A 12,921-nucleotide genomic window follows, 5' to 3' on the forward strand; every position below is an offset into this window, starting at 1 on the left:
TCCTCTGTTAATCTCCTTATTCTGGCGCAATGAGCCCACACTGTAGACAGGTATAAAGGTGTCCAGAACTCTCCTCCTAACATCATCTAGGGAAGAATTGCTAGAGTTAACACTCGTAATTGGCAGTGTCATCTTTTTCATTCTTCACAGAAGCTCTGTTATTTAGGTACCATTATTATCCTTGTTTTACTGCAAAGATGCTGGGGCCTAGAGAATTTAGTTAACTTGCCTGAGGTCATCCAATCAGGAAGTAGTAGAGCTGAACCCACCCACCATGCTCTACCTTAGGATCAGATCTCTTCACCAGGCCACTGGTGGCAGGTACCCAGCAATGACTGTCCTGGTCTAGAGATGTCATAGGTGAGCCTGAGAGAGGTTAATGAGTAAGAGTAAGTTAAGTGGATATATTTGTTTCCAGGGCTGCTATAACTCAGTACCATAAACTGGGCAGCTTAAAACACAAAAAACAAAAAAACAGAAATTAATTGTCTTAGTTCTGGAGGCCAGAAGTCTGAGATTAAGGTGTCATCGGGGCCGCGCTCCCTCTGAAACCTGAAGGGGAGAATTTGTCCTTGTTTTTTTTTCTAACTCCCGGTGGTCCCTGGCAATCCTTGGCATCCTTGGCTTGAATATGAATCATTCTAATCTCTGCCTCCATTGTCACGTGCTGTTTTCCCTCCTGTGTCTCCGTCTCTGTGTCTCTTCTAAGGCCATCGGTTTCACTGGATTAAACATCTACCCTACTCCAGTATGACCTTACCTTAACTAATTACATCAGCAAAGCCCTATTTCTAAATAAGGTCACATTCTGAGGTACTAGGCATTAGGAATTTAACATGTTTTTTTGGGGGGGGAGGAGGGCACAATTTAACCCATAACATTCTGCTAGGGTTCTTTTGATTTCTTTAACCTTTAAACCCTTCGTTTTAGCTGGAGAAATGAGTACCTTGCCCAGTCACAGAGCTGATAAGTGTTAGATACAGGTCTTGGCTCCAAAGCCAGTGCTCGCTCTGCTCCACCAGGCTGTGCCAAGAAATGGCTCAAATGCCAACAGCTGGTGAGGGTGAGTCTCATTAGAAAGTTAAGATAACAGTGCCTTATATTTAGACATAGGGGCTTAGAGATTACAGAACATTTTCCTACCCAAAGCAAAAAGAAAAGAAGAAAAAGGGTTGTGCCTGTAATCACTTTCAAACTGAAAGGCTACATCTTGAAAGAAATGTAGGAAGTAGTGAAACCATAGGGTAAAAAAAAAAAAAAATTTCCTGGGGAACTGTATTGTGCTATATGTCTGGTCAAAGGAAAACAGCTCTTTGCTGGAAAAGCCTCGCTTTTGTCAAGCAGTATGCTTCTTCCAGAGCTAGGGGTGGGCTGGCTTTCACAAAATAAGTCCTTGCGAAGGCAATCAGAAGGCTTTCTTGCCGTGAGGTCTTTCATTCTTGTGAGGTTTTATTCCACTGGTTCTCTTGTTCATTATCGGTAAATGCATGGCTCCCAGTATTATGCAAAAGTTTACCCCCAGGCTCGACTGTGTTACTAGGACACCCAAGATTCCAAAAAGAATATGTAATTGTTTCTGGCACAAGGTAGCTTGAATGTCTGGGTTGCATGATATCTGCTTTGCCTTCGGGCTTTCAATTGTCAGCATTCCATAGTCAAGTAGGCAGTGATGGGAGTGTGTTAATTAGATCAGGTGCTTGATCTTGAAGTCTGCACCAGCGATGACTAGTAGTCGGCTTCAGAACTTTCGAGCACTACCTGTCTTTCTCCCAGTCTGCCCCAGAATGTAATTATCTTGTCAGCCAAGAAGCTGTAGCGCACAGCTGAGCGAGTGCTCGGCAGCAGTAACAGAGTGATAAGAAAAGACAAATGGACCCACCATGTGTGATTGTTCTCAGACAAACAAGTACAGAGAGGCAGTGGAGAATGGAGACTTCGAGAACAAAGAGGCTACATGGAGTATTTGTTACTGAGGATACAGCAGATCATCTCTTAATAAGATTACCCTGCTTTTTGAGAGGAATTGCAGACCTTTGCTCACAAATGCAAATCCCAAAGCTTCAGAAAGCTCTTCTAAAATGGGAAGCGATGTTAGGTTCCTTAGCATGCTCTTTTGCTTTGCAGACCCAATGGCAGGTAATAAAACTTTGAAGGATGACTGGTAGGAACACGATGAAGGGGAGCAGAAAAGAGAGAGCAGGTGTGTGTTGTATACACGAGGACTGCTAAAGAGGTATTAGCCCTTGATAACTTGCAGTCTGGTGGATGGACCAGCAGCATCAATATCATCTGGGGGCTATGAGAAGTACAGAGTCTCAGGGCCCAGTTCAGACCTCCTGGATCAGTTTGCCTTTTAAAAAGCTCTCCAGGTGCTTGGATGCACTAGGAGAGATTTTTAAAAACACTGATGATATCTGGATCTCAGGCCCAGAAGTACTGATTTATTGGATTGGGGCGTGGCCTGGGCATTGGTCATTTTAGAAAGCTCTCTAGGCAATTCTAATGAGCACCAAAGTTTAAGAATGACTGATACAGAATGGTCTGTCCAAGAAGGGCTGTGGCAATTTAGAAAATAAAGGTGTTATGTTTTTAAATCTGTATACCCTTAATTCAGAAGGTATCCTCAATTATAACATACTTCAATACTTCGTTGAGGCTTAAGACATCTCTTCTATATTCAACAACAAAAGTGTTTTTGAATGCCTGCTGCCCATGGAATAGCATCATGCTTACTGCTCTTGGCCTTTAAGACTGAGAGTTTGGTTTTAACCTTCCTATCCCACTTTATCTCTTTCTCCCATTAGGCTGATTAGCCTTATTTCGGTTTCTCAAACACAGTGAGCATTGAGTCCCTTACTGCCTCAGGGCCTTTGCACATGTCTTCCCCTCTCGAAAACTCCTCATCCTTCAGGTTGCTGCTCCATAATAATTTCTTGAAAGGGGTCTTCCCTGAAGATACTTGAAGTAAGATCTCAATCTTTCCCCTTTAATTATTCTCCATCCCTGCACACTACTCTTTTCCAGTTTTTTAGTAAAATTTCTAAAACTTTTAGTGTAAGTGTGTCTCAAATATTGCATGGGACATACTTATACTAAAAATTCTTTGTTGCTTATTTAAATTTTTAATTTTTCTGGGCATCCTGTATATTATGTGCTAAATCTGGCAATCCTATAGAAAAAATATGCCGATGCCTGAATTAATGAATAAAGTATGCCCAAACTGTTCAAGCTCAAAAATATTTTCTGATTCCAAAATTTTCTATTTACTTTTTGAAGATTCAATACTACAGGGGCAACAAGATATTGAATTATATTTCAATTAATACTAGCTTCTCTGTAGCATTTTAAGGGCTCTTTCAGATAATTAGGCACAAAATTAAGATATATAATACTCCCAAACTCTTCTAAGGTCCAGGGGGCTGTCAGTTTAACTTATTCCTCATGCCTTGATGCCACATGTAACTGCTTAATAGGCTCTGCCATGTGGAGAATGCTTGCTTCCAGTTAGACTCTTGCATGGCGATCCAAGCTGGAGTTGAGCTTCCTTTTAGCATAGCATAGTAATTTGGGCCAGCCTTGCAGACACAGACAAGAGTGGCCAACTGATACCTTAGGAAAGCTTCAGAGGGTAGATGGGTAAATGAGTTAAACAGAGGTGCCTGCATCCTGAGGGCCTTTGAGAAAGCATAAAGAAAGGCAGTTATACAGCTTAGAGCTCAGAATGGAGAGGAGCCTTTGGAGAAGCTGAGTTTGGTCACAGACGTTAGAGTCCTCACTAAGGGGGCACTTGCAGGGATAAGAAAATAAGTATTAGAAATATTTTGTTGTTCCTATTAAAGTTATCATGAAAGTTATACATGAATGTGTAAAAAAGTAATCAAATCATGTGAATATGTAAAGAAGTAACCCAGTAAGTAAAAATGTAGTAATTGTGATGTTCTGTAGCTACTGATGGGAAGCAGTTAGCTTTTATTTTAAAGCAGACATCCTATAAGTACAGCAACCACAGATTCGGGATTTTGTAAAATGACCTTGATTTTCTCTAATGTCATCCTTGTCAATAAAGTGATTGTGTGACACTTATAACTAAACGCAGTTTAAGACTGTAAATATATCAACTCATTCAAAAAAAATTTGAACATACTTAATATGTACAATACGATGCCAATTATGTTAAAATATGTAAATTATGCAAAGAAAAAAAGAGGACTTATTCTAAAATGTCAAGAATGGTTAGCTATGTCTGAGCGGTGAGTTTTGAGTGATTCTTATTTTCTTCTTTATGCTTTTCTTTATCTTTGCTCTTTTTTCTCTTTCAAATAATGTGGTGGTTTTTTTGGGGGGAGGGTGGGGAGTCACACTCCCACATTGTTGGCAGGAGAATAACTGATACAGCCACTTTGGAAAGCGGCTTGGACACACCAAGGAGAGTTGAGAATGCCATTCCCCAGTGACCTGGGGACTTTACTTCCAGAAATGAATCCTCAGTAGAGAACATGTGTGCAAGGATGTACATGGCTGCAACATCTGTAATGCTACACAGTTGGAAGTGTTACGATGCCCTCAGATGCAGAATGAACACACTGCAATGGAATATGCGTAGCAGTGAAACAGAGTAAATGAGAACTATAAGTATCTCCATGGATAAGCTTCAAAAATTTGACCGCAACAATGTGAATGTACTTAATGTCGCAGAGCTATATACTTAAACATGGTAAAAATGGTAAATTGTGTATGTACACTTTACCATAATTTAAAAAAAATCCCAAAACATAACATTGAGTCAAAAATCAAATAGTAGAAATAATATGAAATTAAACTTGTATGCCGCAACGCTGTAATTATTTGTGGATATACATATATTTTTAATAGTACAAAAAATAAATGTGGGAATGATAAACACTGTGTTCAGATACTGGTTATTTCTATGGGAGGAAAGAGAGAGGTGGGGTCAGAGTTGAGCAGTTACACAACAGTCAACTATATCTCAAATGTTTTATTTCTTTAAAAAAAAACCTGAAGCAAATATGGAAGCGAAATGTCAAGATCTGAGAAATCTGGTGGTAGGCATGTGAATGTTCACTACCTTACTCTATGTTTCTGTGTGCTTGAATTGTATCATAACAAACCTATAGCCTTTGTCAGACCATGTGTCCCCTTTTCCCCCTTTGACTAGAACCGTAGATAGCGATTACCATAGACAGTAGCTATTTTACTATTTATTTATTGAATTTTTATGAGTTTATTTGAGCCAAACTGATGACAATTACAAGGAAGTGAAATCTCAAATGCTTCAACAATAGCTGTTTTAGATGGTTGGTTAATGACTTCATGCTCCCTGGCCTGTTCTTGCCGCTCAGAGCTTAAACGACCCACAAAGTAGAATCCAAATGTCTCTTTTCTTTTTCAAGTCTATACGTTTAAAAATTGCCATATTCATTTAAATTAATAGCAACATCAAAGAACCCTAGTGTTTACTGGCCTTGAAGGACTCTGCCTTTTATAAGAATTTCACTTATTGGTTCCTCTGTCAAGCAGCTCAGCTCACCCTTAGGCTCTGGGCTTTCACTGCTCAGTGACTTTCAAAGTCAATTACTTTATTTAAAATGCTGCTTCTCTGGTGGTCTAGTTGCTAGAAATTAGTACGTTCTTTCACTACAGCAGTCCAGTTTCAATTGCGACTTAACTCAGTGGTTGAGGCTGTGGACACAAACTGCCTGGGTTCAAATCCTGACTCTTCTATGCAATTTGCTTTGTTATTTTGGGTTCTATAGCCATAAAACGGAGATTAAAAGGTAAAACGAGTTAAAATCTTAACCCCAGACTGCTACCTAGTAAGCCCTCAGCAAACTTTCCCAATTATTTTTATAGTTACAGTTGCATATCATCTCTGGTTCTCAGTTTCCCCAGCTATAAATAAAAAGGCTTAGTCCAACATTATGGTACTGAGAGCATCAAAGGTAGTTTAAGATTGCCAATTAATTTGCTGCCCCTTCTAACCAAGATGGTGAATAGAAAAACTAAAAACACTGACTGATTGAAAACTGGCTGCTCAGCAAAACTCTGCCTTAGGGTCTCTTTCCAGAATACAACTTCTAAAATGCCCTTGTCATGTTCGTTAGGCAAATTATTGGTCCACAAGTCTGTTAATGCTCTATGAGAATTCTCGAGCCAGGCACTGTCTTATTCTTCTCTTCTATAATCAGAAACCCTGGTTCATGGGAGGATCTCATGAAATATTTGACGAATGAATGAATTAATGAATGAATGAATAAATAAATAAATGAGCGACTTCAGTCAATAGCATCTTGGTCCCAATGATATGCTAGATATTCTGGGTGCTGTGTAAATCTTGAAACATTTAGGTATTATATCGTTGAAATCCCATGTTTTAGTTCTACATGGGTTGGCATAATAGGGCATCTCATTAAGACCCTACTTTAAATCCGTATTTTTTTTTTCTGTGTGTTTATTTTCTGGATTATGAGGCTTTGAATTCTTTAGAAGAAAAGCACTATGTGGCATCTAAAGGATAGCTACTGATGACTTTCTGATTTATTAATTAGACTGGAAAATACTTCTAATAATCTTGCCCTGATAATCTGAAGGCATGAGTCCTATTTCCAAATTTTAAAAGAGGCTTTATTAATGAGGGAAGTGTAAACAGATGCTTCTCCTCGGTTTTTGTTCCCAGACACCATCAATTAAAGAGAAATCAAAATCCTTTTCTATTATACCTGAATTAAGAACAATTTATTAACTACAAGGATATTTCTCATAATTCACAAATTGCCTTTTCATTCTTAGATGATTTTATTTTTACTAAAAGCATAAATTTGAAATACCTCACTATAGGTTGGGGTTGATAGGATAAAATAACAACTTTCTACACCATGCCCAATAATTTGCTATATTACAGCTAGCTAGATTTTATCTGCACAAAGACCATTGGAATTCATGGTGATTTCCCCGCTCCGGGCTCAGTCACTGACTACTAAAGTTGGAGGTCGTTTTATTTTTGTTTGTTTGTTTGTTTTGCTTTGTTTTTGTAAATACCAAGGCCAAAACTATAGGAATTTTCATCAGAGCAAAATTATTTTGACCTTTTCCAACAGCGAACATTGTAAAACAAAATGGTAACAGAACAGGCTAATAAGCAGGAGAAGGGTCCAATTTTCGTTTTATCTTCCTCCCTCATTTCTCTGCCTTTCAACTCTGTTGCTGCAGTGAAAGTTCAAAAGATGAGCAAAAAAAAAAAAGAAGGGGTGAAATAAAATTGAAACTCGTATATGGTTGATAATTTTCACAAGCCACACAAGAATGTCAGGCTCAGAGCATTTTGTGGCTATTCTTCATGCTTGTTTTTAGATATAACAACTAATTGCTCAGGGGTTTTTCTTTCATGGCCTAGTAAGAAAATTCTGGAGCTCATCCAGCAGGCTGGTTCTAAGACTGATGACAGAGTATTCTTTCCTCTCTGGTGCCAGCTGAGTCTAAAGGGATCGTAGCAAAGGGTCAGGCACCTCCACCTGCTCTTACGCATGGGTTCCCTCAATCTTGACAAGTATTTGTCACCCAAAACTTCAAGTCCCTATTTAGAAACTTTAATCCAATTTGAGAAAAGATGAGGTGTTTGCACTGCAATTTTTAAAAAATTTATTCAACAAATATTTACTGAGAATCTAGTGTATATTGAAAATTGTCTTAAACAGAAAGATGAACAAGACCCACCATTTTCCTCAAAGAGCTGATAATCAAGGGCTTTTTACCTCCAGGGAGAGGCCCTTCGGTGGTATAAAAACCAGCCTGGGTGCCTGTCCCATGCTTTAGACACATCACTCTGTCCTAATAACCATAGGGACATCAATTAATGGTCACAGACTAAACTGGACATGTCTATTACCAATATATCTTGTTTACTTTCTAAGTGCTGTGTTTCAACATTACTACAACATAAATACAAGGTCATATAATAATTATTATTATAACTTCATAAAACTCATCTTTTCCAGGCAGATGTAGACATTTTGAAAGATATAGAATGTTTTAAAGTCTTGTAAATAATCCCAGGTGGTTAACAATTTGACAATGTAGTAAAGAATGCTTATTTAATTGTTTTTTATCTCAATATCTCATTAGGAAGGAAAGACTAGTCAAATTAGACAGTTGAGGCTTATTAGCCTGATACTATCTTAGTGTAAATTAACAGTAAATTAACAGTAAACATTTGAAAACAACAGAGGAGATAAAAAAAATTGTTTTTAAGCTTGGATAATTGAATACTGAATCAAAATGGTAGTTAGCACTAGAATGTAATATACTACCTACGGCTCAGTCTATTATCTATCATTATCTCTTGAACCCTGTAATTAGACAAACAGGAAACTATTCGTAATAATAAGTTTGCTCAAAATATCTGTTTGCTGGAGTATGGGGTGCACACTGTAGTCATATTGAACTGAAGGAGAAACTGCTTACTTTATCCTTTCCATTGTTTGTTCATCTCTGTTACCACAAAGTACAGCAGCACTACACATCTGGGAAGCCCAGCGCATCTTACCAGAATTACTGAAAAAACAGTCATTTTCCCTGCATTCCATGAATGAGCTACATAAATCTTTTTGCTGCAAGATAGGGCGCCATTGAACCTAACTCATCCCCTGCCTGGGGTGTATGCACACAACTCTACTCAACACAGAACTGGGGCAGGCAGTTTGCCCCCTGGAATTTCCATTAGCTCCTACCACTTAGTAGCTTTCCTTTTCCTATTGCTGGTTTTATTTTTCAGTGATTCTTTAGTAGTTAAGTTTCTCTATCACAGCTATCCAAACATCAGGTTGCACAGGGCTGCTGCACACACATAAGGCTCCTTCTAAGAGATTTAAGTGGAAAAGCAACACAAGCCATTATTGGTCTATTTTCAGTTTTCATTATCAATAAAACAAGAGATCAGCATTTTCATGCTGTGTGAAACTTTCAGGAAAGTGCAATGTTGCTGTCATTATCTTGAGACCAGGCAGCTGTCTGCCCCCACTAATACAGATGGAATAGCGAACCCAACAAAATAAAAATAAAATAATGAAAAGACTGAAGTCATAGAGTGGGCTGCTGACCTGGTCCACTACGTGGCTCCCTACGAATGTCCCTTTGAATTTAACGGAGCCTGGATGGTAAAGACCACAGATCATGACAGAACGTAAATTTGCCTCATAATGAGATTAGTAGACAGGCGAAATGAATGTCCTGCTGTTACATTAGAGGCAGTTCTAATCTGGTGTTCTTCTTGGAAATGGGCATTCCTTTGCAACAAGGGAGGAACCGTGGATGCAACTAGCTTAAACACGACGGGTTCTGTTTTGCCACATAGTTATTTTCCTCTGTCTTTTTAATAGCAATTTTGAGGAGGTATATAAATGAGTTGTGAGTCTTAAAGACTATTACCAAAATGAGTTATGGTCGTCTGTGTTCATGATCATCAGTCGTGTTTCCCAGACTCTCCTGTTAAGAAAAGTTCTGTGCAACACCCCCTCCCCCTTCAAAACAGGAGCCCTGCTGTGGAGGAGGTGTTGAGACCCCCAGGGTCCTCTCACACTAGCCTTAAGTATCAAAGGCAGAATAGACTCACTATTGTATTTGTGGTATATATTTTTTTAAATCTTTACCGCAGTTCTACTACTTAAAACCACTGGAAACAAGTATCACATACTAAAGAGCCTTAAGAAAATGCCCAGATCAGGTGAACCCACATGATCTCTGCATAGAACAAAGGCCTCAAGTATGCAGCTTGATTGCAAGGGACTTCCTTGGTTTTCAGCAGAAGGCAATCTCACCTGGAGTACAATAACCTCCTCTTATTAAAAATGCAAGATAGGATCTCCTCCTGGATCCTTTCTACATAACCTAATGCAAGTTTATGGGGTGCACCAATCTCAGCATTGAGTGGCATTTAATCAAAGCCTCTGTGAAGTAATCTCAGTGTTTCTTGAACCCTGTAAAGTCACTGAGGAGTTAAGAGATCCTTTCAAAAGGAATGGGAGATCAGACTCTGAATTTAGGTGTATTTGAAGCGTTAGCACAAAAGTTGGAGACAATTTAATGTACGCCTATTTTCTTGACATTTTCTAGGTCCCAGGCTAGAGAGTCCTTACTTCTCTGTGACACTGCGCATTAGAAATAGATCATTTGCTAGTACCTCAATTCATGGCATTTTGACACATTGTTTTTCTTAGACCAGAAAGAAACCACAGAAATCTTTTGTGTTTGCATATGCGTTTTACGATTTAAGTATTGGTTTACAAACATTATTTCATCTAATGAAAGTTCTCTCTCTGTAGTTGGTGCTGGCATCCCAAAACTTGAACTGCAAATCCAGCTACTTTATGGAGAAATTATTTTTTGGTTCAGTCTAACAAGTTTTTTTCTTGCAACTTTCCACTTCTCAATAGCTTGAGTTGTGTCTCTACTTATATGTTTTCTCGTATCTAATTTGCAAATGTCAGAGCATTTAAAGTCAGTTCTCCTCCCATTCTCATAATTTTTTCTGCTTTCTGTTAATTCTCTCCTCATCAGATGAAATAGTTCAAGGGGAGATAGACTAGATTTCCATTAGAAAAGTGGTCCTATCTTTATTGGTGCTTTCTTACGACTTATTTTTTCATTTCCATAATTCTTTTTTCCTTGTCCCACATATCTGTCCCCATTCTTCTTGGCACCTCTGTGTTTATCATTTAAATTATAAACAGTAACTGAATCCACTTTTCCAAGTGTCCAGTACATTTGGCATGTGTTAATAATTTTCTAATAGCATCCCATGCGTTAAACTCAGGGTTAATGTTAAAGTTTCATGTCGAATAATCCCCTTGATGGAATTTCCTGAATTATGTTTGCTTACCTCATATAAATGAACTTGTTCCTGGGTTACGGCAAAGATGAGTAACACGTTATTTTGCACCAGTTTATCAATGAGTTGTCCGATTGTCGGATACTCCTAAAATTAACACATAGATTTTAAGTATCATCTTAACAAAAGTATGTGAAATAAATAAAGGAATGTTTTTTTCCAAAGATATCTTACTGAGTTTGGCATTTTAATGCTCATAGGCCTTACTGTGTCTATCACTCTAAGTAAACAAATACACAATTAGCACTACTTAATTGGTTTAATAATTGTTTCCTAAATCTTGTAAATCCAGTTAATTCCTAAGAGTCAGTGCCTGTCAATGTGGTGCATTATGCGCTGTTACTTCTAATGTGATCACTTGAAATTTACTTAACAACTCGTAGTGTGCCATATTTTCAGGGGTAGAGACACGTTTCTTCTTCTAAGTGCCACTTGCCAGCAGACTCAGGTTAGAGGGAATGTTAAAGTGGAAGGAAGAGCAGGTATACTCTGACAGATGTCACTGGGTGACTCTTATAGCTCTGAAACTCGTACTGGAATTGGATGAGGCAGAATAAGAGCTGGGGAAGGGACAGCCTGCTGAGAAATGACACACCACAATTCCTCCGTCCATCTGACTTGAGCTCTTCCTATACCAGTTCTTGGGGCTGGTCTTATTGCCTTTTTGATGTCACTAATCGGTTTTATGAGTTCCTGCAATATTTTCACAGGACAGTCGAAAACACATTCTATTGACACATTTATTCCCAAGTGATATGGGTACTTTAAAAAATAAAGAAGTCGTTAATTATCAAATCTGAAGATGGCTTTTACTTTCCAAGGCTGAAAAATTGCAGCACATTTGCCTCTGGGATGAATCCAAATGTGGATAATGTACAAAGAGGAAACTCAGGTGAAAGAGTAGCCTGCAAACAATTAAACGAAGAATTTGTCAATTGTGTCTGAAATCAGCCAAAGTGGAGGGACACTGAACACTAATGCAGTGCGTTCACTTATCCTCAGCACTTCTGGGGTATTTTTGTTTAATGCCTTCTTTAGGCACAAGATTCAAGTAAATGGAAAAGTATAGTTTTGCCTAAAATACTCAGGAAAATGACCCAACCACAAATCTGGCTGTTTGCTACGTTTTCCGTGCCTTTTGGATTTTTACTAGTAGATCTTAGTAGAATCCAGATAATATAAATTTTCCCAAGTCTGACATTTTCCTCTGCTGTTCAACTGCCCAAACACTAAACATCCTTAACACCAAACACTAGTTCACCCTTAAGCGTGAACTCCTCCAATGCTGGTCCCTCCTTTTCTCATATTCTTGAAGCTTTCAACTGCTGTGTTCATATAGCCAAAATCATACCTTGTAGCCCTTCATAGATAGGAAATATGATTTTTTATTTGATCCAGATCAGCTGGATTAATTCCCACAATTATACCAGGGACCACGTCATTATTTTGTGGCCCCAGGAACCTGGCCCAATGTTGAATACATAGGAAGTGCTCAAAGGACCCAGGAGGTTATGTTACAGGCAGGCATGGAAATAGTCCATGGCTTCTGTGCATTTGTAGCAACTTACTCAACAGAATGAATTGAAAATTTATTAGATGAGAAGATTATATTAGGTAACAGGTAGTATTTTGCTCCTATGGTCCTGCTTTTTTTTAACATGTCTATTAAGGGGTATTTGAATAGTTACTAAGAAAAGGTAATGAAAAATGGATTCATTTCTCACAATTTCTTGTTCCTTGTTGGCTAAAAGACAAAATATGGCTACCCTCATGGATCTTGTAATATGGAAAGGCGGTTTATATAATGAAAGAATATATATGTTTGGGGAATACTGGTGATCAAAAGTTAGGAGAAAACATTCATGTTGAAGTTAAGAAATTTAGGCAAGGAATGGTAGCAGGTAATTTATGAAACATTAGATTTTTAAAAATTAATTGCCCACACTGTATTAAGCATTTATATACATTATCTCACTGAATTTTCATTTTTTAGAGAATAATTTTTTCTAATCTGATTTCAG

At 38.2% G+C, this 12,921-nt stretch overlaps 1 protein-coding gene across 12 annotated transcripts in view; it reads right to left on the reverse strand.

Moving 5' to 3' along the window:
- Positions 1 to 12,921, reverse strand: part of ITGB6 (integrin subunit beta 6) — a 119,364-nt gene that overhangs the window by 42,104 nt on the left and 64,339 nt on the right. For all 12 annotated transcript variants that reach the window (XM_015596708.2, XM_025039224.1, XM_015596713.2 and 9 more), the window contains one exon: positions 10,892 to 10,987. In XM_015596708.2, the coding sequence (XP_015452194.1) occupies positions 10,892 to 10,987 (96 nt within the window). The remainder of the gene's footprint in view (positions 1 to 10,891; positions 10,988 to 12,921) is intronic.

Source organism: Pteropus alecto, unplaced genomic scaffold (assembly GCF_000325575.1).
Source record: "Pteropus alecto unplaced genomic scaffold, ASM32557v1 scaffold3, whole genome shotgun sequence".
Taxonomy (NCBI): Eukaryota; Metazoa; Chordata; class Mammalia; order Chiroptera; family Pteropodidae; genus Pteropus; species Pteropus alecto.